Here is a 25,993-nt window from a genome sequence, read left to right as displayed (position 1 = left end):
TATGACGCGTTTATCAACCTTCGCTTTGGCGAACAAGCAAAACCGTCATTTTAAGTCGACCCATCACCATTAAGGAAAACTCCAATGAATTTTAACCTCCCACTGGTAGAAGTGTACCCTTCGCTTTGGCGAACAAGGTTTCGACGAACAGTGGTTTGATTAAAACCATGGTGATGGAAGGCTTAGGTGACTTAATATACTTAGTTGAGGGGTTTGTTATTTAATGTCTCATCAGATTATTATCTTTGTTAGAATGACATTGTTTGGCATGTTATTCAACATTCAACCTTAGCATGCATTCTAAACAAAATATTAAACGTGCCGGTACATGGCCTAACTAAAACCGATCTCCTCGAGCCTAGAGGGATCGGTGGGTCACCTAGGGATCCTGTAACAAATATCTTGAGTCTTCAAGTATGGTTGCCTCGTCCTTCGCTCCGTCTCCAGGTACATTACAAAAACATCATTCTAAATTTACAATAAAATTAATATTAAACTAATTTTACATCAACAAATTTAGAAACCTCGATTTACATTCGAGGGGAATGAGATGAGAAAAGAATGTACATTAAGAAGAAGAGAGAAGGCAGGACACGCAGGCCCTATTTAAAATATTACAGCCATACATACCCAAAATAATTTAAAACATTCACCCTTAGGTCTAAGGCTCATGTACCGCGCACCATGCAATATACAAACAAGTACAAAGCATACATTTCAAAAACAATCAATTTTTGAATTGGGTGGGTTAATTAATTAATTACCCTCTTAAATGTGCAGAATGTACATTGGCTTTATAGGTTATTAAAACTGCAGATTAGTCCCTTTCAGGAAAAAAAAAAATACAGAATGGGAAAACTACATCCTTCGCCGCGGCGAAGGTTTTATCTTCGCCGCGGCGAGGATTTACAGTATGCATTTCGCTCTGGCATACTTCGCCGCGGCGAAGGTTTTATCTTCGCCGCGGCGAGGATTTAAATTAGGTCTAGCCGCCACAGATTTCGCCGCGGCGAAGGTTTTATCTTCGCCGCGGCGAAACTGTCCAGAGGCTCCTCGCCGCGGCGAAGCTAAAGCTTCGCCGCGGCGAAACCTGGAAATCCCCAATTCCTACAGTTCACGTTTTTGCAGTTTTTTGTGTATAAACACTAATCCAAATCAAATCAAACGCACACGCGTTCAACCAGGATATTAACCAACCAATATAACATTCATCAACACATTTTAAACCAGTTTATCATTTGAATCATTCATGCATAAACTGATTTTTCAGATTTTACAGATTTTTCAAAAACTGGGTTTTTCATGGCAGATTCATCAAGGCAGCATGTTATCAACAAATACATGTATCAACCATTCAATAACTGTAAATCTAGTACCCTAAGGCTCTGATACCACTGTTAGGAAACGACCCGGTTGCGCAGCGGAAAACAAAAATTTTACAACTACGGATCGTTCCTTAGAACCCAAAATCAGGGCATAGATTTTACAGTTTATGCATAATATGAATCTGCAGAAAAATAAATCCAAAGGTTTAGATTTATACCCACGTTTGGAGGCTCCACCAATGTTGTCTCTGAATGTGTTTGCTACCGATCCAAGTGTAGGATCGAACCAAGAAGTCCACACGAAGACAACCACCAAGAACCAAGGAGGGATTTGCTAGATCCTCCTTGGCCTTAAGAAATCAAGAAGAAGATCAGTATTTGATTTTTCAATCAAACAGTGAGATTGGCGTGAGAGAGTGTATAAGGGGCTGCTGTGTTTTCTTTTAAAATTAAAGAATGAATCACACACTATTCTTTTTATAGGCAAACCAAGTTGCCCTATTCCCACATGGAATGGGCTTGGGCTCCAACCCAAACACCCCATGTTGCCAAACACTCCCAATTTGATATTTTAATTTAATTCATCATTATCTTAATTAAAATCAATTAATATTTAATTAACATTTAACAATAATGATGATTTAATTAAATATGTGCGAACACACATTTAACCGTAATTTCACTTATTTAATTTTTTAACAAATTAAATAATAGGCTACGACCTCAGCAAATTTAATTGCACTGTGAAATTACCAAAATACCCTTTTGCCTAAAAAGACGAAAACGCCCTTCTTTCTTCTTGGCTCTTAAATTATCTTCTATGTGTGTGACCCATAGGCTCCTCATCATACCGGTAGTGTATAGTATCGCGATTAACACCAATTAATCGTCTCACTAATACACAGACCAAGATTGGCCCCTAGCAAGGCATCATGGCCACCCGATAGATTCGGATTCAGCAAAGTAGCTACCTGTCAACGATATGGTTACCGTACAATACGATCCTTTCATCATACGTTATCTCGACGAGACGAAGGCATAGAAATAGTGTCAACCTTCGGTTACTCTCGATATTATATATTCAGTTTCTGGACCAATGACCCGTATTATAATCTGGATAGAGCAACAACTCAATCCCACTGTGGCCACAGTTTTAGTGTCATTGCCATATACTGAATTGCGCCGTGAGATAACTTCTCCCGTACCCGGGAGTGATGAATCCTTTGTCAATCCACCATAGTCTTGATACACTCCTTGATATAGCCAATCACCACCGTACTGACAGCTCTGAATAGAACTGCGTTAGGCTAGTGTCAAACTGTACCAATCGGTGCACAAGGCACTCCGGTGATCTCAAGTCTAAGGATCACATGCACCACCATTCGTTAGAGGATTTGTTCCATAGACACTGGGGTTACCATCCATATGGAATCCTCTGGTGGGTCAGTCCAGTGAACTTGCTGCGGTATATCCGCCTACAACAAGCACCCATGTGTTGCACCAGGTTGTCACCAAACAACCTTGACAAGTGAGATCAGTCACTGCCTTTCGACAGGGTCGTTCAACACTATGATAGCCTTACCGTATTATCTGTGCCCTTACTTCAGAATAATACTGGGGCTACGGACGTTTCTAGAATGGCCACCATATGTGCTCATAGGGTTCTCACTATCAAGATTTGAAACACTTGATACCCTCGTCACGGTTCTACCATTCTAAGGACATATATCAATACATATTGCAATAATAATGATTTACGCGATATAGAATAAAATGCCTTTTATTATTGATTAATGAACATTATTACAAAGAGTCAATTCTACAATAATTGATTGGCTCTAGGGCATCTACTCTAACAATCTCCCACTTGCACTATAGCCAATCATTCATGTATTTAATACCAAATGATTTCAAGTGCCTTTCATGCTTCTGCTGCGACAGAGGCTTTGTCAGTGGATCTGCGAGATTGTCGTCAGTATGCACTTTACTAATCTGCACGTCTTTCCTCTCAACTATCTCTCTGATGAGATGGAATCGTCTGAGTATGTGTCTGGACTTCTGATGAGACCGTGGTTCCCTAGCTTGAGCAATTGCTCCATTGTTGTCACAATAGATGTCTATAGGATCAACAATCGTAGGAACCACACCAAGTTCAGTGACGAACTTCTTAATCCAGACTGCCTCCTTGGCCGCATCTGACAATGCAATATACTCAGCCTCCATTGTAGAGTCCGCTACAGTGCTTTGCTTGGAGCTCTTCCAGCTCACTGCACCGCCATTGAGACAAAATACAAACCCTGATTGCGATCGATAATCGTCTTTGTCCGTTTGGAAACTAGCATCACTGTATCCTCTTACAGTGAGCTCATCTTCCCCTCCATAAACCAAGAACATATCCTTAGTCCTCTTCAAGTACTTAAGAATATTCTTGACAGCCATCCAGTGACGCTCACCTGGATCCGATTGATATCTACTACAAGTGCTCAAAGCACATGAGACATCAATCCGAGTACATAGCATGGCATACATGATGGATCCAATTGCTGATGCATATGGGATCCTCTTCATCCTATCTCTCTCATCTTGTGTTTTAGGACACAATTCCTTAGAGAGATAAACACCATGTGACATCGGAAGAAATCCTTTCTTGGATTCTTCCATACTGAATCGTTTCAGTACTTTGTCAATATATGCACTCTGACTTAGGCCAAGCAACCTACGCGATCTATCACGATAGATCTTTATACCAAGGATGTAGGCTGCTTCCCCTAAGTCTTTCATGGAGAAGCACTTGGATAACCAAGTCTTTACCGACTGCAAGTTCGGTATATCATTCCCGATCAGAAGTATGTCATCGACATACAACACTAGGAATGCTACTGCGCTCCCACTCACTTTCTTGTAAACACAGGGCTCATCTTCGTTTTTGATAAAACCGAATTCTTTTACGGCCTCATCAAAACGAATGTTCCAGCTCCTTGAAGCTTGCTTGAGTCCATAAATGGATCTCTGCAACTTGCATACCTTATTAGCTTGACTATCAAGAACGAAACCATCAGGTTGTGTCATATACACATCCTCCTCAAGGTTTCCGTTCAGGAAAGCAGTTTTGACATCCATTTGCCAAATCTCATAGTCATGATATGCAGCAATTGCAAGCATAATCCGGATGGATTTAATCATGGCAACCGGCGAAAAGGTTTCTTCATAGTCAATGCCATGAATTTGTTTGAAACCTTTGGCAACCAGCCGTGCTTTATAAGTATGCACGTTGCCATCCATGTCAGTCTTCTTCTTGAAGACCCATTTACACCCTATGGGTTTTACCCCTTCAGGTGGTTCCACCAGAGACCACACTTGGTTCTGGTACATGGAGTCCATCTCAGATTTCATGGCTTCAAGCCATTTAACGGAATCTGGATCCGATATAGCGTCTTCGTAGGTTCTGGGTTCATCGTCTTGGTAGACCAGTACGTCACCATGTTGAGTCACGAGATAACCGTATCTCTCGGGCTCATGGCGTACTCTCCCAGATCTACGTAGCTCCTGTGCTACCTGAGGTGGTTCACTTTGATCCACAATTTGTGGAGTAACCTCCTCATGATGCTCAACCACTTCTTGTGGCACATCATCCCGTCCTTCGTCTAGTATATCTTGTGGTTCTAGAACTTCATCGAGTTCTACTTTTCTCCCACTAGTACTTCTTAGAAAATATTCCTTTTCTAGGAAGACACCAGATCGAGCAACAAAAATTTTGCGCTCTTCTGGGTGGTAGAAATAGTATCCTTTGGTCTCCTTTGGATACCCCACAAATATACATTTACAGGATTTTGGGCCCAGCTTGTTCGAAGTCAATTTCTTAACATAAGCTTCGCAACCCCAAATCCTTAGATAAGACAAGTTGGGCTTTCGCCCACTCCATAGCTCATATGGAGTCTTATCTACAGACTTTGACGGCACACGGTTTAAAACGTGAGTCGCAGTCTCTAGGGCATAACCCCAGAACGATGCAGGTAAATCACTAAAACTCATCATGGACCTAACCATGTCAAGTAAGGTCCTATTCCTCCTTTCTGACACTCCATTGTGTTGGGGTGTATAAGGAGGGGTGAGTTGTGATACTATCCCACATTCCTTCAGGTACTCAGAAAACCCCGAGCTTAAGTATTCACCTCCTCGATCCGACCGAAGAGCTTTAATACTTTTGCCCAACATATTCTGTACTTCATTCCTGAATTCCTTGAATTTATCAAAGGCTTCAGATTTATGTCTCATAAGGTAGACATAACCATATCTACTGAAATCATCAGTAAATGTGATGAAGTATGAATATCCACCTCTGGCTTCAACTGTTAGTGGACCACATACATCACTATGGATGATGCCTAACAGTTCAGTAGCCCTTTCACTTTGTCCTGTGAAAGGAGACTTGGTCATCTTGCCTAAAAGGCATGACTCGCATACCTCAAATGACTGGAAGTCAAAAGGGGCCAAAACTCCATCCCTTTGAAGTTTTGCAATGCGAGTCTTATTAACATGACACAATCTACAATGCCAGAGATATGTTTGGTTTTGATCGCTATGTTTAGCTTTCTTGGTTTCAATATTGAGAATATCTTTATTGTTTAAATCAAGAACATATAATCCATTATATAACCTTGCAATTCCAAATAGAATACCATTCAAACTAAAGGACAACAATCCATTAGATATCTCAAAATGATACCCCATATTATCCAAAACGGATACTGAAATAATATTTCTAGAAATAGAAGGTACGTGATAACAGTTATGTAGTTCCAACAATAAGCCCGTAGGCAAAGATAAACAATAAGTCCCTACAGCTAATGCAGCCACATGTGCTCCATTTCCAACTCGTAGGTCCACCTCTCCCTTGGCGAGCACTCTACTCTGCCTTAGTCCCTGCACATCAGTACAAATGTGAGTACCACATCCTGTGTCCATGACCCAAGATGTTGAGGGAGAGAAGTTAATCTCAATCATGAAAGTACCTGAAGTCGTAGCCTCTGACTTCTTCTTGCTTGCGAGGAAAGCCTTGCAGTGTTTCCTCCAGTGGCCAGGCTTGCCACAAAAGAAGCAGACTACCTTGCCCTTTCCTATGCCACTCTCAGGCCCAAGAGCAACCTGTCCTTTGGGCTTGGGCTTGGGTTTGGCCTTGGCCTTACCCTTGCCGTTACCCTTTGCTTTACTGGCAGCAACCAGTAAAACAGGCTTGGACTTTTTCAAGTCCTGCTCTGCAGTCCTCAGCATGTTCAGAAGTTCTGACAGGGTTTTCTCCATCGTGTTCATATTGAAATTCATTATGAACGGAGCATATGAGTCAGGCAAGGATTGCAGAATTAAATCCATTTGTAATTCTGCATCCAAGCCACATCCCAAAGTCTCAAGCCTCTCAATGTGCTCGATCATCTTGAGCACATGAGGACCAACTTGGGCACCCTCAGTCAGACGACTCCCAAACAGTGCTTTCGACACCTTGTACCTCTCATGTCGAGCATTTGTTTCATAAAGCTCCTTGAGGTGTAGAATTATGGAAGAAGCATCCATATTCTCATGCTGCTTTTGCAGCATAGGTGTCATCGATGCTAACATCAAGCATTGTACGCTATCAGCATCATCAAGGAACTTTTGATAAGTATCCTTAACTTCCTGAGTGGCATCAGGATCAGGCTCAGCCATGTATGGCTTTTCAAGGATATACAATTTCTTTTCTGACTTAAGTATAATCCGAAGATTACGATACCAGTCTGAGAAATTGGATCCATCCAACCTGTTTTCTTTTTCGATTATCGGTCGCAGGTTCATAATACTCATTTTCGGTGAATCTACAATTGCAGAAAAGATAAAGTTATTATAAAGTTCATTATTATTTAATATGGTCTTTTATTAAACGATGCTCCCACTATTTTACTCAAGCCAATAGCCCTCACTATTAACTCGGGAAAGCCCGTTGGCTTTCCTAGTGGACCGAGATCCCATCCTGCCCATTTCAAACCTTCGCTTTGGCGAACAAGCCAAAATGGGTTGATTAGGTAGGCCAACAAACTTAATCCACACCAATTGATAGCTCCCACTATCAACCTCAAATGTGAAAAAGCCAACAAGCCAATCACACAATTCAATGGCTCCAACCATTGTCCTCAAGTGTGATTCTCAGTATCAGTAGAGTGGACACTACATGTCACCACGTACACATAATATGTGTACTGCTCTACTATGCCTATGACGCGTTTATCAACCTTCGCTTTGGCGAACAAGCAAAACCGTCATTTTAAGTCGACCCATCACCATTAAGGAAAACTCCAATGAATTTTAACCTCCCACTGGTAGAAGTGTACCCTTCGCTTTGGCGAACAAGGTTTCGACGAACAGTGGTTTGATTAAAACCATGGTGATGGAAGGCATACGTGACTTAATATACTTAGTTGAGGGGTTTGTTATTTAATGTCTCATCAGATTATTATCTTTGTTAGAATGACATTGTTTGGCATGTTATTCAACATTCAACCTTAGCATGCATTCTAAACAAAATATTAAACGTGCCGGTACATGGCCTAACTAAAACCGATCTCCTCGAGCCTAGAGGGATCGGTGGGTCACCTAGGGATCCTGTAACAAATATCTTGAGTCTTCAAGTATGGTTGCCTCGTCCTTCGCTCCGTCTCCAGGTACATTACAAAAACATCATTCTAAATTTACAATAAAATTAATATTAAACTAATTTTACATCAACAAATTTAGAAACCTCGATTTACATTCGAGGGGAATGAGATGAGAAAAGAATGTACATTAAGAAGAAGAGAGAAGGCAGGACACGCAGGCCCTATTTAAAATATTACAGCCATACATACCCAAAATAATTTAAAACATTCACCCTTAGGTCTAAGGCTCATGTACCGCGCACCATGCAATATACAAACAAGTACAAAGCATACATTTCAAAAACAATCAATTTTTGAATTGGGTGGGTTAATTAATTAATTACCCTCTTAAATGTGCAGAATGTACATTGGCTTTATAGGTTATTAAAACTGCAGATTAGTCCCTTTCAGGAAAAAAAAAAAAAGAATGGGAAAACTACATCCTTCGCCGCGGCGAAGGTTTTATCTTCGCCGCGGCGAGGATTTACAGTATGCATTTCGCTCTGGCATACTTCGCCGCGGCGAAGGTTTTATCTTCGCCGCGGCGAGGATTTAAATTAGGTCTAGCCGCCACAGATTTCGCCGCGGCGAAGGTTTTATCTTCGCCGCGGCGAAACTGTCCAGAGGCTCCTCGCCGCGGCGAAGCTAAAGCTTCGCCGCGGCGAAACCTGGAAATCCCCAATTCCTACAGTTCGCGTTTTTGCAGTTTTTTGTGTATAAACACTAATCCAAATCAAATCAAACGCACACGCGTTCAACCAGGATATTAACCAACCAATATAACATTCATCAACACATTTTAAACCAGTTTATCATTTGAATCATTCATGCATAAACTGATTTTTCAGATTTTACAGATTTTTCAAAAACTGGGTTTTTCATGGCAGATTCATCAAGGCAGCATGTTATCAACAAATACATGTATCAACCATTCAATAACTGTAAATCTAGTACCCTAAGGCTCTGATACCACTGTTAGGAAACGACCCGGTTGCGCAGCGGAAAACAAAAATTTTACAACTACGGATCGTTCCTTAGAACCCAAAATCAGGGCATAGATTTTACAGTTTATGCATAATATGAATCTGCAGAAAAATAAATCCAAAGGTTTAGATTTATACCCACGTTTGGAGGCTCCACCAATGTTGTCTCTGAATGTGTTTGCTACCGATCCAAGTGTAGGATCGAACCAAGAAGTCCACACGAAGACAACCACCAAGAACCAAGGAGGGATTTGCTAGATCCTCCTTGGCCTTAAGAAATCAAGAAGAAGATCAGTATTTGATTTTTCAATCAAACAGTGAGATTGGCGTGAGAGAGTGTATAAGGGGCTGCTGTGTTTTCTTTTAAAAATTAAAGAATGAATCACACACTATTCTTTTTATAGGCAAACCAAGTTGCCCTATTCCCACATGGAATGGGCTTGGGCTCCAACCCAAACACCCCATGTTGCCAAACACTCCCAATTTGATATTTTAATTTAATTCATCATTATCTTAATTAAAATCAATTAATATTTAATTAACATTTAACAATAATGATGATTTAATTAAATATGTGCGAACACACATTTAACCGTAATTTCACTTATTTAATTTTTTAACAAATTAAATAATAGGCTACGACCTCAGCAAATTTAATTGCACTGTGAAATTACCAAAATACCCTTTTGCCTAAAAAGACGAAAACGCCCTTCTTTCTTCTTGGCTCTTAAATTATCTTCTATGTGTGTGACCCATAGGCTCCTCATCATACCGGTAGTGTATAGTATCGCGATTAACACCAATTAATCGTCTCACTAATACACAGACCAAGATTGGCCCCTAGCAAGGCATCATGGCCACCCGATAGATTCGGATTCAGCAAAGTAGCTACCTGTCAACGATATGGTTACCGTACAATACGATCCTTTCATCATACGTTATCTCGACGAGACGAAGGCATAGAAATAGTGTCAACCTTCGGTTACTCTCGATATTATATATTCAGTTTCTGGACCAATGACCCGTATTATAATCTGGATAGAGCAACAACTCAATCCCACTGTGGCCACAGTTTTAGTGTCATTGCCATATACTGAATTGCGCCGTGAGATAACTTCTCCCGTACCCGGGAGTGATGAATCCTTTGTCAATCCACCATAGTCTTGATACACTCCTTGATATAGCCAATCACCACCGTACTGACAGCTCTGAATAGAACTGCGTTAGGCTAGTGTCAAACTGTACCAATCGGTGCACAAGGCACTCCGGTGATCTCAAGTCTAAGGATCACATGCACCACCATTCGTTAGAGGATTTGTTCCATAGACACTGGGGTTACCATCCATATGGAATCCTCTGGTGGGTCAGTCCAGTGAACTTGCTGCGGTATATCCGCCTACAACAAGCACCCATGTGTTGCACCAGGTTGTCACCAAACAACCTTGACAAGTGAGATCAGTCACTGCCTTTCGACAGGGTCGTTCAACACTATGATAGCCTTACCGTATTATCTGTGCCCTTACTTCAGAATAATACTAGGGCTACAGACGTTTCTAGAATGGCCACCATATGTGCTCATAGGGTTCTCACTATCAAGATTTGAAACACTTGATACCCTCGTCACGGTTCTACCATTCTAAGGACTGTCAGAGTAGATGCCCTAGAGCCAATCAATTATTGTGGAATTGACTCTTTGTAATAATGTTCATTAATCAATAATAAAAGGCATTTTATTCTATATCACGTAAATCATTATTATTGCAATATGTATTGATATATGGATGGTAACCCCAGTATCTATGGAACAAACCCTCTAACGAATGGTGGTGCATGTGATCCTTAGACTTGAGATCACCAGAGCGCCTTGTGCACCGATTGGTACAGTTTGACAGTAGCCTAACACAGTTCTTTTCAGAGCTGTCAATACGGTGGTAATTGACTGCATCAAGGAGTGTATCAAGACTATGGTGGATTAACAGAGGATTCATCACTCCCGGGTATGGGAGAAGTTACCTCACGGCACAATTAAATATATAGCAGTGACACTAAAACTGTGGCCACAGTGGGATTGAGTTGTTGCTCTATCCAGTTTATAATACGGGTCATTGGTCCAGGGACTGAATACATAATATCGAGAGTAACCGAAGGTTGACACTATTTATATGCCTTCGTCTCGTCGAGATAACGTATGATGAAAGGATCGAATTGCACGATAACCATATCGTTGATAGGTAGCTACTTTGCTAAATCCGAATCTATCGGGTGGCCATGATGCCTTGCTAGGGGCCAATCTTGGTCTGTGTATTAGTGAGACGATTAATTGGTTTTAATCACGATACTATACACTGCCAATATGATGAGGAGTCTATGGGTCACACACATAGAAGATAATTTAAGATCCAAGAAGAAAGAAGGGTGTTTTCGTCTTTTTAGGCGAAATGGTATTTTGGTAATTTCACAGTGTAATTAAATTTGTTGAGGTCGTAGCCTTTATTTAATTTATTTATTAGAAAAATTAAATAAGTGAAATTACGCTTAAATATATGTTTGCATATATTTAATTAAATCATCATTATTGTTAAATGTTATATATATATATATATTAATTGAGTTTAATTGAGATAATGATGAAATTAATAAAATACCTAATTAGGGGGTGTTTGGGTTGGAGCCCAAACATATTCCATATGGGAATAGGGCATTAAGGTTTTACCATAAAAGAAAAGTTAAATGTAAAAATTATAAGTTTTTTATTTAGTTGAATTTTCTTTGTGAAACCAAAACACACAGCAGCCCCACCTTCACTTTTTTTTTGGATAAGGTAAGTATGTATAAAAGACCAAAAATGTACAAATACGAGGGGCATACCCCAAGAGGATGACTGATAACTTTCAGTCAAAAACCCGTGGGAAAACCCACAAAGTCACAAACAGCATAAAGAGAGCACGCAGGCTCCCCACAAAGCAAGAAGATGCCATAAATAACAAGCCACAAACCGGCATAAAAGAGCACGCAGGCTCACCACAAACACAAAGCCACAAACCGGCACAAAAGAGCACGCAGGCTCCTTACAAAGCTAATCAGGAAGATGCCATATCCCACGGAGCTGAGTCGAGATCTCGTACTTAGGTGCTAGACCCAAAATCTTGGCCCGAATTAGATCACAAATAGCTAAGACAATATCTCTGCGAGAGCTACAATGCTAACGAAACACGCGATTATTCCGTTCAAACCATAGGAAATAAACTGTGGCTGAAAGGACCAACCGGGAAAGAAGGTGGTTGAAGTCACCTTTTCGTCAGAGATGCAAGCTAGCCCACTGAAGCAGAGGGAGCCAGGAGAGAGTAGGCCATGTAGAGAGCGTCCTGGTAGTGACCTCCCGTCAAACATAATTGGAAAAGTCACAGCTGAAAAACAAATGGTCATGGGTCTCTGTAGCTGATCTGCATAAAACACACCGGGAGGATGTAATGACACCATGAGAGCTGAGCCGGTCCATGGTGTGAAGCTGACCAAGAGAAGCGAGCCAGAGAATGAAAGAGTGACGTGGAATATGCCCGGGAAACCACAAGAGATGATGAATCGAGTTCACATCCCGTTTGTCTCGCAACACATTCCAGGATGAATCAATAGAGAAACGTCCAGACGGATGGCCCTTCTACACAAGATGATCAGGATGACTCGCTAAAGGCTGCACTGTAATAGAGTCCCAGATATGCTGAAGGTCTACACTGCCCGAAGGAAAGTCCCACAAACCATCCCGAATAATGTCTGAAACCCGAGCATCCCATGGCAAACCAGTGAAAGTCAAGGTTTTAAAAGGGAGCAAGTCACACAGAGGACCCTGCAGAAGCCAGTGATCTCGCCATAACGTGGTGTCCCTACCATCTCCAATACAAATCATAATAAGACCCCGGCACCAAACCCTGCCAAGTAAAATCTTCCTCCAAGCCCATGAAGCCCCAGAAGTAACTCGGATATGCCAAAAGGACCAACCACGGAGGAGAACCAAACAGGCCCAAGAAGACCATATAGAAGATCTATCAGTAAGTAGCCTCCAAACGTATTTGAGAATAGCCGCCCTATTCCAATCTTGGATCCTCTTAATCCCCAGGCCACCCTCCGTCAATGGATAGCAAACAGAAGACCATGCAACCTTAGCACCAGAAGGGGACAAAGAAGTACCCTTCCAAAGAAACGAAGCCAAAATACTCTCAATCCGTCTAACTGTAGCTGCCGGCAAAAGAAACATGGAGGACCAATAAACCTGTATGGAGAAAAGTACAGACTTAATCAACTGTAGTCGGCCTGCATAGGTCAAAGATGCCGACGTCCATAGCCTAATCCGAGAGAGAATTCGCTCCAACAGAGGCCTACAATCAGAATGTCGAAGGCGGGTAGAGATTAGAGGAACCCCTAGATATCTTACCGGTAACTGGCCCAACTGGAAACCCATGATAGACTGTAACCCAATATGCTCCTCATCTGTAACTCCAGAAAGAAACAACTGGCTCTTCTCTGCATTAGTCACTAATCCAGAAACCTTAGCAAAATAATCCAAGGCCAATTTGATCAAGCTAACAGAGGAAGCATCTGCTCTACAAAACACAATCAAATCATCCGCAAAACACAAATGAGTAATAGCTGCCCGCCTACATCTCCAATGATACTAAAAACTAGGGTTGTGAGAGGTTTCCCAAAAAATACCAGCTAACCCTCCATAGCCAACACAAAAAGGTAAGGAGAAAGAGGGTCCCCCTACCGCACACCCCGGGAGGACCTAAAAAAATCGTGAAGCTCTCCGTTCAGGGCAACAGAGAAATACGGTGTAGAGATACATGTCATGATCCACCTCACCATACGCTCAGGAAAACCCACAGTACGCAATCCCAAAAGGATGAAATCCCAACTCACAGTATCAAAAGCTTTCCGAATATCAACTTTAAGGGCACATCGAGGTGAAGTACCCCCAAGATGATAATTCCGCAAAAGCTCCTGAGTCAGCAAAATATTATCAGAAATCCTTCGACCCAAGACAAAAGCTGACTGGGAAACCCCAATAATATTCGGAAGCACAACTTTAAACCGATTCATAATCACCTTAGAAATGCACTTGTAAAGTACATTACAACAAGATATCGGCCTAAAGTCTGTCATACGACTTGGGCTCTCCACCTTGGGAACCAAAGCAATCCTGGTGGCATTAACACATCTTGGCATTTCATTAGTAGCAAAAAAATGTCTCACTGCATCCCTGAAATCTGTACCAATAATATCCCATGCCCGCTTAAAAAACAAAGATGTGAATCCATCTGGGCCGGGGGATTTATCATCCGGGATAGAGAATAAAGCAATCCTAATCTCATCATCAGTGATAGGAGCAGTCAATGGAGAAATCATATCAGGAGAAATGCGGCCAGAAAAATACCTGGAAGCCTCTGCAATCTGAGGGCGACTAGGGGCAGTAAGAAGATCCTGAAAAAAACCCACCGCCAAACGCCCTAATCCCTGACTGTCAGTAATATGTGTACCATGCCCATCAGTCAAACCGTGGATGCGGTTCCGAACCTGCCTATGGATCAACGACTTATGAAAGAACTTAGTATTCTGATCCCCTAAGTTCAACCACTGAACACGAGACCGCTGCTTAAAGAAAGCCTCCTCATCTCGACAAAGACTGAAATACTGGTTGGCAAGGTTCCTCTCCTCAGAGATACACTCAGTAGAAAAGGGGTCCCGATCCAAATTTCCCTGGGCTGCTGCCCACCGAGCCCGAGCCTCAAGTACCCTGCTGGAGATATGACTGGAAGCCCGAATATGTAAAGCTTTTAGCTTCCGTTTCACTAGCCCCAATTTCTGCGTAAGACGGAACATAGGATTGCCCACAAGAGGCTCGTCCCAGACTGCCTGAACAATATCCCTAAAACTTGCATGATCAGCCCAAAAATTTAGAAATTTAAAAGGGGATGGTACCTTGCCACGGCGGGGACCAAACCGGACGATAATAGAGCTGTGATCTGAAACATCTCGAGGTCGGAACTCTGAAACTGTGCTTGGTCGATCAAGGAACCAAGAAAGTGATGCAAAGACCCAATCGAGCTTTCGTAAAATAAACCCATCGCCCTGTTGACCGTTATGCCAAGTATACCGAAGCCCAGTAAAAGGAACCCCAATCAACTCAGCATCATGGATACATTGGCCAAAATCATCCATATAACCATACCACTCAGGATCACCACCCACTCTGTCAGAAGCTCCCAAGATGGCATTAAAATCACCCAACACAAGCCACGGGAGCCCCTCTGAATCAAACACTGCCGACTGATCCCTAAGGAAATCCCACAGATTGCGGCGATTCCCAGGGTCATTAGAACCATACACAAAAGTAATCCCAAATGAGAACCCCTCAGAAACATGAGTAACCCTGCAAGTAATCTCCTGAAGAGAGCAATGAAGACTATGCACAGAGTAAAGAGAAGAGTCCCAACATACCAGAACACGGCAAGCAATAGAATCTGTCGCATTCGATAAAAACTGCCACGAAGGACAAACAGACGAGACCACCGACTGTAAATGAGACTGCTCAACCTTAGTCTCCAACAAACCAATCAAACCCAAAGAAGAGTCAGAAATCCAATTCCGCACAGCGCGTTGTTTCGAGAAGCCGTTAAGGCCTTTAATATTCCAACTCCCTATCATTGGAATTGGGATAGAAACAAGCTAAGAAATCACTTGAGAGCTGAAGCCCCCGCTTTCCCTGACCTATCCCCTTTGCCAGCCCCACCTTCACTCTCCCACGGTAGATTCATTTTGCCTAGAAATCAATTTCATTGATTTTTCTTTTCTTCTTTATCTTGAAGCCAAAAAGGATCTAGCAAATCCCTCTTTGGTTCTTTTGAGATTGTCTTCGTGTGGACTACGTGGGTTCGATCCTACACTTGGATCAGTAGCAAAACGTTCAAAGACAATCGTGGTGGAGCCTCCAAACGTGCGTATGGTTTCTAAACACAGATTATTAATTTCTGCAGATTGCTTTAATATCAATTGTAAAATTATACACTTGATCTTGGCTCATGTAAACGATCCATATATATACCTTTTTTTTGTTTCCGCTGCGTATACGGAACCGTTTACTAACAAGGACATATATCAATACAGACAATGATGATTTATGCAATATAGTATAAAACGTCTTTTATTGATCAATGAACATTATTACAAAGAGTCAATTCTACAATAATTGATTGGCTCTAAGGCATCTACTCTAACACCAAGAAGCTTAACAGCTCGTGCTTAGAAGTGGCATCAACGAGCTAATCAATTCTGGACAAAGGAAAATTGTCCTTCGGACAGGTTTTGTTGAGATCCGTGAAATCAACACAAATTTGCCATTTATAGTTGGGTTTTTTCGCCAAAACAGGATTGGTGACCCAACTAGGGAGCTTCCCGAATGAACCCGATTGAAAGGAGCTTATCCACCTCAACCGTAAAAGCAGCATAACACTTTATGTCCATAGCTCTTCTCTTTTGGCGAACAGGTATAAATTCACTATTGATGTTGAGTGCTGACATATAACATTTGGGCTGATCTTGACCATGTCATCATGATTCCACACAAAAACACCTATACTCTGTCTGAGGAAGCTTGTTAAATCATTTGCAAGCTGAGGGCTGAGATTGCTTCCGATTCTCAACACATGAGTTGGCTCATTTTGGTTGACTGAAACCTCAAATAAATTCTCAACAGGCCCACCGTGGGAATACTCCTTCTGAACACGAGGACCAATACAGTCTTGCACTAGACCGAGATGTGGTTCAATCCTGCTGATCGTCATTGCCTACTTAGAAATGCCCATAGACCTCCATTTCCCTTTGCATGCCATTTACACTACCCTAACATAGCAATCGCGAGATTTACACTAAGACCCCTTGACTTCCCTACACCCTGTCGGAGTGAGAAATTTCATCTTCAAATGATAGATAGAGGTAACAGCATTAAAGTTCTATAGTAAAGGTCATCATAAGATGCCATTGAAAGCTAACGGACAATCTAATACCAGAAATTTTGTCATTTTAGTCTTCGTGGGTCTCACCCAAAGTGACAAGAAGCGCAATTGTTTCCCTGGGAATCAAATGATCCCCGATAAAGCCATAAAAGGGAATGGAGATAGACTTTAGATCTATCTTCTGTAACTACATTTCCTCAAATGCTCGCTGAAACAAGATGTTCACGATGCTCCCATTATCCACCAACATTCTATGGACTTTGCACCTTCCTATTTCAGATGTGATGACAAGTGCATTCTCATGAGGGTGATGCAATCGTACCACGTCTTTTTCAGAGAAGGTAATCTCTTCTTCTCTGTGCACCTTAGCAGGTCGCAACACCATATTCAAAACACTCACAAGCTCATGTCGAGCCTCTCAAGCGTACTTCTCTTGAGCACCTCGAGAGTTTCCCGCAATATGCGGTCCCCCAAAGGTAGTCCTCACCAAATGGAGACCTTTGCGACCACGACGCTTCCTTCCATCGCCTTCTTGATCCTTCTCCCGAGTGGGAGTTGGACCATCAATATACTCATTGAAGTGCTCCTTTTGAATGAGGTCTTAAATAGCTTGCTTAAGAGCTCGATATTCATCGGAATGGTGCTCATTATCCCGATGATAACGACAATACTTCTTGCTATTTCTTTTAAAAGCAGGATTTTTCATGGGCTTTGGCTCTCCAAGCAGATTAGCTTCTTCTGACTTGTCCAGAACAGCTAAGACCGATGCATTGGATGGAGTAAATAAATTTCAGTCGCTATCGAGACAAGAAACTTAGGCATAGGATTTCTTGGGCTCAAACCGTAGTTATTTTCCCTTCCTCTGATCGTCATTAGCCAATTTGCGTTCAGATCTTCTACTATTCTCTCCCTAGTTTTCCTCTCTTTGACTAGGAGCGCTAGTCAAAGGTGAAAAACCATGAAGAGGTGGCGGAAAAATGATGGAAAGCAGGTAAACAAGACATGCGAGCTAAGATATGGATTATAGGATTCAAAACTTTAAATAAAGCATAAATTAACATTATACCTTCTCCTTAAAGCTTAGGTTTGATGAAGCCAAGATTCAAAGCTGTGAACCCTCCACACTTTAACACCACCTTGAGAGAAAGAGAGGGTGGCTGAACCTAAGAGAGAACTTGTGTTTTTCTTTTGAGTGAACAATGAACAACTTGACCTAAAATGCAACCATTTGCATTTATATACACATGGGTCATTTTGTAATTCCTTCTTTTCACTTGTATACCCTAATAAAATCTTATTCTAAAAGGAACCCAAGCATTTATTAATTTGGCCTTTGAATAATCAATATTATTCAAGGGCCCATGTAAACTACACCAGTTTACATTAATAACCCGTAAGTTTATGCTTTTGCCCTTTAACTATTAAAAGGTTATTTTAGTTCATCTCATTTATCTTAACGCTATAAGATATAATAATTAAATACAATTAATTATTGTTTGACCATTTTAACCTTTAAAATGTCACGAATAATTTTCAACGTAACAATTACCATTGAAATTCCGTCATTACCCTCAGAAGGTGCTAGCCCTCTTCGGATAATCATTTCTCTCTCTTATCCATCTCTAACTTCTCAAGGCTATTGGTGTGACCATGTAGGTCCACCATGGATTAGCAGTTAGCTGGTTTCAGATGAATCAAGAAACTTGTCCAAAGGCCCAACGACTATGGTAAACATCTAGCAATGTGTCATCGTCCCTAAACCATGATGAAGAAATACTTCATCAAACCCTTTTCAAATCATATGTACCATGCAGGTAAAGTCCCTCTATTGATATATCCTAATCGAGTACGGATTCATGGAACGTCAAAATCCTAAACTTGATTTTCTACCGAATCATCGATCAATATGTCTAAAACTTATCATCACGAACTTACTTTCGAATGACTAATAATAGACTCTAGCTAGAGATTTTGATTTTTGACATTTATCGACGTTTGGCCAAGAACTCGAATCTGAATAGAGTCAGTGGTACTCATGATCCTATATTTCTGAGTCCATGGATCCCGTCTTGACCATCGTTCATTTCCACATATGAACAATCCATGACCAAATAGGCTTTATCATACGAAATATGACTAGTCTCATACTTATACACCGTATGAACCATACGCAACTATATTGGATCCGACCACAATGTCTCAGGTCAAAGGACTACATCATGCACTGATATAACCAAACAATAAATCATTAACTACATGCTTTTCCAAGTGATTTGTCATTATTTGGTCACGTTCAAAAAACAATTCACCAACCGCTAATCTAATGCCCCAGTGACATGACTATCATCGTCATCCATACTTATATCAACTCATGATATCTTTCGAAAGCATCTAGTATGCCTACTATGCAATATAGTTGCCAAAATTATATTGCTTCCATAGGGAACCTTTTGATAAATTCATTTACCGATTAAATGAATCATCTAGACAATTCATATACATACTTTATTTTAAATGCATGACTGAATAAAGGAAGCAATTTATATATATGAATTGAAGAACTCTTTCTTCTATTATTTATGATATATTGATACAAGACAAAATGCTTTGAAACCAACAACACGAATGGTTTCTAAGGCATACACGAACATTCACTAATTGAAGGACCGGGGTCGTAGCAATTTAAAGTAGCCACTGAATTCTCTATTCTAAGATATTTCTTTGTGAGGTTGTAGAAGCAAGTGAGGGAAATATCATCCTCGGATTACAGTTTCTTCCACAGGTCAGTTTGCGGGTGAACTCCAGCAATAATGAGCGTTTGAACTGAATCTTTGGGTGTATTAGTCACCTTATTCAGCTCCCTATGAAATCTATCAATAGAAGACTGGAGAGATTCATTCCTCTCTTGTCGTATGTTGCTGAGGTAGCTCAATGGCATTGAGAACTTATGATTGGCTTGAAAGTGTCTCAAGAATAACAAACTCATCTACTGCCATGAGTTGATAGACCTTGGTGGAGGCAATCTGAACCAATGTTTAGCGTGGGCAGTTAAAGTCACTGCTAAGCAGCGACCTTTTGCCAAGTTAGAAACTTGGTGAAGCTCCATGAGGTCATAAAACTCATAAATATGATCATGCGGATCAGAATTCCCATCAAATGCTCTCATGTCGGGCATTCTAAATCTTGATGAGAGAGGACCAGTCAAAATTGCTGGAGAAAAGAGAGGCGCCTCAACAACCTGCCCCTTCTCATTCTGTTGAGCTTTAATCTAATCTAAGGCTCGTTGTAACTCCTCTATCTAAGGAAGCAGAGCCATCTGAGGAACACTTTTTACAATGTGAGTGCGTTCTCCATGATTGCGATTAAGGAAAGACCGTAGATCGAACTCTTCCCTGCCTTGGTCGAAGCCTTTGACATACCTTTACACATGTTGGCTAGAGCCATGTGAAGGTACTGAATGGCTTAGGGAGTTCACCCGACCTCCGTGGTGGTCAGAACTGACCCTCGGATGGTGAGTATTTCCATCGCAGTGATGGTCGAAACCATCATTCCAACGATAATGGGAATCTCCTTGCCGAGCACTCTTGTGGGGGTGGCTTTGTGATGTAGCATGAGATGGCTGATGATGCGAAATACCACGTAGTTGCAAAGATACAGGTATTCTTCGTGTATCACGACCGATATTCACTAGCCCTTTAGAGCCCTTTGGCCCATTGTTTGCCATTTGTTTCCCTTATTTTTACGCACTATAGTGCGTGTGGTATGAGTTTTTGCCCGTTTCCACACTTTAGCGTGATCTATAAACCTTTTTGAAGGTGGCACCGCCTTATTAGAATTGGCAGTATGACCTAATCTAAACAATCTAACATTTGGTTAACCGTTTAAAGGGTGTTGTTGAACCTTTCCAGGTAATCCATTATAGCTGGATCTGGCTGAGAGATCAAAGGGATGCCTACCACAGTACTTTGGGGAACTGGAGGTACTTTAGGAGGAGTAACATCCTATACTCGAGGGGTCTCCTCGTTATTGGTGCTAGTACACTCGGTTTCAAGACCTTGAGCCATAAGTTCGCTAGTAGATCTGATTGATTAGAAATACTGGATGAAAAGCTGATGTGAAATTTGTGCCCTTCTTCCAGCGCCAAACTTTTGATGCTTGATTCTGATACCAACGACCTAAAACGTGAAAGTACTAAGAGAGTCTTAGAAATTATATGTGAATGATTGACTTTAGAGTTAAGATAAGGATAAAATGCTATTGAATGCAAAGACCGAATAATAAATAAGACAGAGGATTTTTATAGTAGTTCGAATGCTTAAAGTGATTCCTACATCCACTTTTTCTTTTATATAAGTGTGTTACAAGAGGTGGCATATAGCAAACAGTAAACAGAGGTACAATGACTATGTATTCAGAAAAAATATCAAGTTAGTCTCTTTCTCGTAGGTTGTCTTTGCTATTGAATATTGTGAAAATCAGAGAATGGTTGATCTCGAATTTATGAGGGGGAGTTCTCTATTTATAGCCGCTGAATTCAAGGTAATGATTCCAAATCTGCAAGTGGCTAGGTGTCGTGAAAGTCCTTCCTTGCCTCCCATTGGTTGATAACTTAGGAAATATCCTCAAATTATCTAGGGCTTAGACAGGTGTGCGGTCCCCATTCACTCATAGATAAAACTTGAATTTGCTGGGTTGGCGACAGTCATATCCTTTCTGTCTTGGGGTGACATGGCAGCTCCTAGATAGTGCAAAGCCTTCCTAACTCTGATTGGTGCTTGCTGATGTAAGCTTATGTTAGCCTTGATTTTTTAGGCATAACAAATGTCCTATTTATTGTATTTATAGAAATTAATTATATTTGTAAGGTGAGTGCTGTTAGAGTAGATGCCCTAGAGCCAATCAATTATTGTAGAATTGCCTCTTTGTAATAATGTTCATTAATCAATAAAAGGCATTTTATTCTATATCGCGTAAATCATTATTATTGCAATATGTATTGATATATGTCCTTAGAATGGTGGAACCATGATGAGGGTATCAAGTGTTTCAAATCTTGACAGTGAGAACCCTATGAGCACCTATGTGGCCATTCTAAAATGTCCGTACCCTAGTATTATTCTAAAGTAAGGGAGTAAGGGCACGGATAATATGGTAAGGCTATCATAGTGTTGAACGACCCTGTTGAAAGGCAGTGACAAATCTCACTTGTCAAGGTTGTTTGGTGACAACCTGGTGCACACATGGGTGCTTGCTGTAGGCGAATACACCGCAGCAAGTTCACTGGACTGACCCACCAGAGGATTCCATATGGATGGTAACCCCAGTGTCTATGGAACAATCCTGTAACGAATGGTGGTGCTGTGATCCTCAGACTTGAGATCACCGAAGCGCCTTGTGCACGATTAGTGCAGTTTTGACACTAGCCTAATGCAGTTCTTTTCAGAGCTGTTAATACGGTGGTGATTGGCTACATCAAGAATTGTATCGACTATGGTGGATTGACAGAAGATTCATCACTCCCGGGTACGGGAGAGTTATCTCACGGCGCAATTCTATAGAGCAATGACACTAAAACTGTGGCCACAGTGGGATTGAGTTGTTGCTCTATCCAGTTATAAATACGGGTCATTGATCAAAAACTAAATACATAATATCGAGAGTAATCGAAGTTGACACTACTTCATGCCTTCGTCTCGTCGAGATAACGATGATGAAAGGATTGTTAGAAAACGACCCAGTTGCGCAGCGGAAAACAAAATTACAACCATGGATCTTCCTTAGAACCCAAAAATCAGGGCATAGAAAATTACAGTTTATATTTTATAAGAATCTGCAAAAAAAATCCAAAGGTTTAGATTCATACCCACGTTTGAGGCTCCACCAATGTTGTCTCTGAACGTGTTTGCTACCGATCCAAGTATAGGATCGAACCAAGAAGTCCACCAAAAGACAACCACCAAGAACCAAGGAGGGATTTGCTAGATCCTCCTTAGCCTTAAAAATCAAGAAGAAAACGATTATTGATTTTTCAATCAAAAAAGGTGAAGTGGCGTGGGAGTGAGAGAAAAAGGGCGTGCGTGTTTTCTTTTTTTTTTTTTCAAAAGGGCAAATGATTAAATTTAAAACACACAAACACAATTCTTTTTATAGGCAAACCAAGTTGCCCTATTCCCACATGGAATGGCTTGGGCTCCACCCAAACCCCATGTTGCCAACACTCCCAATTAGATTTTTTTTTTTTAATTTAATTCATCATTATTTCAATTAAAATCAATTAATATATATATATTAACATTTAACAATAATGATAATTTATTTAATATATGCAACATATATTAAACGGAATTTCACTTATTTATTTTTCTAACAAATTAAATAAAGGCTACAACCTCAGCAAATTAATTGCACTGTGAAATTACCAAAATACCCTTTCGCCCAAAAAGACGAAAACGCCCTTCTTTCTTCTTGGATCTTAAATTGTCTTCTATGTGTGTGACATAGGCTCCTCATCATACCATAGTGTATAGTATCGCGATTAACACCAATTAATCTTCTCACTAATACACAGACCAAGAGTGCCCCTAACAAGGCATCATGGCCACCCGATAGATTCGGATTCAGCAAAGTAGCTACCTGTCAACGATATGGTTACCGTACAATTCAATCCTTTCTCATACGTTATCTCGACGAGACAGGCATAGAAATAGTGTCAACCTTCGGTTACTCTCGATATTATATATTCAGTTTCTGGACCAATGACCCGTATTATAATCTGGATAGAGCAACAACTCAATCCCACTGTGGCCACAGTTTTAGTGTCATTGCCATATACTAATTGGCCCGTGAGATAACTTCTCCCATACCCGGAGTGATGAATCCTCTGTCAATCCACCATAGTCTTGTACACTCCTTGATATAGCCAATCACCACATACTGACAGCTCTGAATAGAACTGCGTTAGGCTAGTGTCAAACTGTACTAATCGGTGCACAAGGCACTCCGGTGATCCAGTCTAAGGATCACATGCACCACCATTCGTTAGAGGATTTGTTCCATAGACACTGGGTTACCATCCTATGGAATCCTCTGGGGGGTCAGTCCAGTGAACTTGCTGCGGTATATCCGCCTACAACAAGCACCCATGTGTTGCACCAGGTTGTCACCAAACAAACTTGACAAGTGAGATCAGTCACTGCCTTTCGACAGGTCATTCACACTAGTTAGCCTTACCGTATATCTGTGCCCTTACTTCAGAATAATACTAGCTACGGACGTTTCTAATGGCCACCACATGTGCTCATAGGGTCTCACTATCAAGATTTGAAACACTTGATACCCTCGTCACGGTTCTACCATTCTAAAGACATATATCAATACATTTGCAATAATAATGATTTACGCGATATAGAAAAAATGCCTTTTATTATTGATTATGACATTATTCAAAGAGTCAATTCTACAATAATTGATTAGCTCTAGGGCATCTACTCAACAATCTCTCACTTGCACTATAGCCAATAATTCATGTATTTAATACCAAATGATTTCAGTGCCTTTCTGCTTCTGCTGCGATAGAGGCTTTGTCAGTGGATCTGCGAGATTGTCGTCAGTATGCACTTTACTAATCTGCACGTCTTTCCTCTCAACTATCTCTCTGATGAGATGGAATCGTCTGAGTATGTGTCTGGACTTCTGATGAGACTGTGGTTCCCTAGCTTGAGCAATGTTCCATTGTTGTCACAATAGATATCTATAGGATCAACAATCGTAGGAACCACACTAAGTTCTGTGACGAACCTCTTAATCCAGACTGCCTCCTTGGCCGCATCTGATAATGCAATATACTCAGCTTCTATTGTAGAGTCTGCTACAATGCTTTGCTTGGAGCTCTTCCAGCTCACTGCACCACCATTGAGACAAAATACAAACCCTGATTGCGATCGATAATCGTCTTTGTCGTTTGGAAACTAGCATCACTGTAGCCTCTACAGTGACTCATCTTCCCCTTCATAAACCAAGAACGTATCCTTAATCCTCTTCAAGTACTTAGAATATTCTTGACAGCCATCCAGTGACGTTCACCTGGATTTGATTGATACTACTACAAGTGCTCAAAGCATATGAGACATCAATCCGAGTATATAGCATGGCATACATGATGGATCCAATTGCTTATGCTATGGGATCCTCTTCATCCTATCTCCTCATCTTGTGTTTCAAGACACAATTCCTTAGAGAGATAAACACCATGTGACATCAGAAGAAATCCTTTCTTGGATTCTTCCATACTGAATCTTTCAGTACTTTGTCATATATGCACTCTGACTTAGGCCAAGCAACCTACGCGATCTTCACGAGATCTTTATACCAAGGATGTAGGCTTCTTCCCTAAGTCTTTCATGGAGAAGCACTTGGATAACCAAGTTTTTACTGACTGCAAGTTCGGTATTCATTCCATCAGAAGTATGTCATCGACATACAACACTAGGAATGCTACTGTGCTCCCACTCACTTTCTTGTAAACACAGGGCTCATCTTCGTTTTTGATAAAACCGAATTCTTTTACGGCCTCATGAAAACAAATGTTCCAGCTCCTTGAAGCTTGCTTGAGTCCATAAATGGATCTCTGCAACTTGCATACCTTATTAGCTTGACTATCAAGAACGAAACCATCAGGTTTGTCATATACACATCCTCCTCAAGGTTTTCGTTCAGGAAAGCAGTTTTGACATCCATTTGCCAATCTCATAGCATGATATGCACAATTGCAAGCATAATCCGGATGGATTTAATCATGGCAACCGGCGAAAAGGTTTCTTCATAGTCAATGCCATGAATTTGTTTGAAACCTTTGGCAACCAACCGTGCTTTATAAGTATGCACGTTGCCATCCATGTCAGTCTCTTCTTGAAGACCCATTTACACCCTATGGGTTTTATCCCTTCAGGTGGTTCCACCAGAGACCACACTTGGTTCTGGTACATGATCCATCTTAGATTTCATGGCTTCAAGCCATT

The 25,993-nt window shown here is 41.1% G+C and overlaps 1 protein-coding gene across 1 annotated transcript; it reads right to left on the bottom strand.

Annotated features, from left to right (window-relative positions):
- Window positions 1–12,628: 12,628 nt before the first annotated feature.
- LOC116113894 lies at window positions 12,629–16,805 on the bottom strand. The gene is made up of 3 exons (XM_031400053.1): window positions 16,541–16,805; window positions 13,938–15,662; window positions 12,629–13,563 (listed from the first exon to the last, which is right to left on the bottom strand). Exons 1-3 carry the CDS (start codon window positions 16,803–16,805, stop codon window positions 12,629–12,631), a joined length of 2,925 nt encoding a protein of 974 aa, XP_031255913.1.
- Window positions 16,806–25,993: the final 9,188 nt, after the last annotated feature.

Source organism: Pistacia vera, unplaced genomic scaffold (assembly GCF_008641045.1).
Source record: "Pistacia vera cultivar Batoury unplaced genomic scaffold, PisVer_v2 Contig692, whole genome shotgun sequence".
In the NCBI taxonomy this organism is placed as follows: Eukaryota; Viridiplantae; Streptophyta; class Magnoliopsida; order Sapindales; family Anacardiaceae; genus Pistacia; species Pistacia vera.
The sequence above is the reverse complement of the archived record's forward strand: the minus strand, read 5'-3'. Positions and strand labels throughout refer to the sequence as shown.

Bases quoted from the DNA above. Each gene is read 5' to 3' on its own strand.
- LOC116113894 (XM_031400053.1), bottom strand. From the start codon at position 16,805: ATGACGATCAGCAGGATTGAACCACATCTCGGTCTAGTGCAAGACTGT. The intron at 15,663-16,540 runs GTCAGCACTCAA...TTCCAATGATAG, and splicing joins GATCAGCCCAAATGTTATAT to GGAGTTGGAATATTAAAGGC. The intron at 13,564-13,937 runs GTACTTCACCTC...TTTGTAGAGCAG, and splicing joins GCGGAATTATCATCTTGGGG to ATGCTTCCTCTGTTAGCTTG.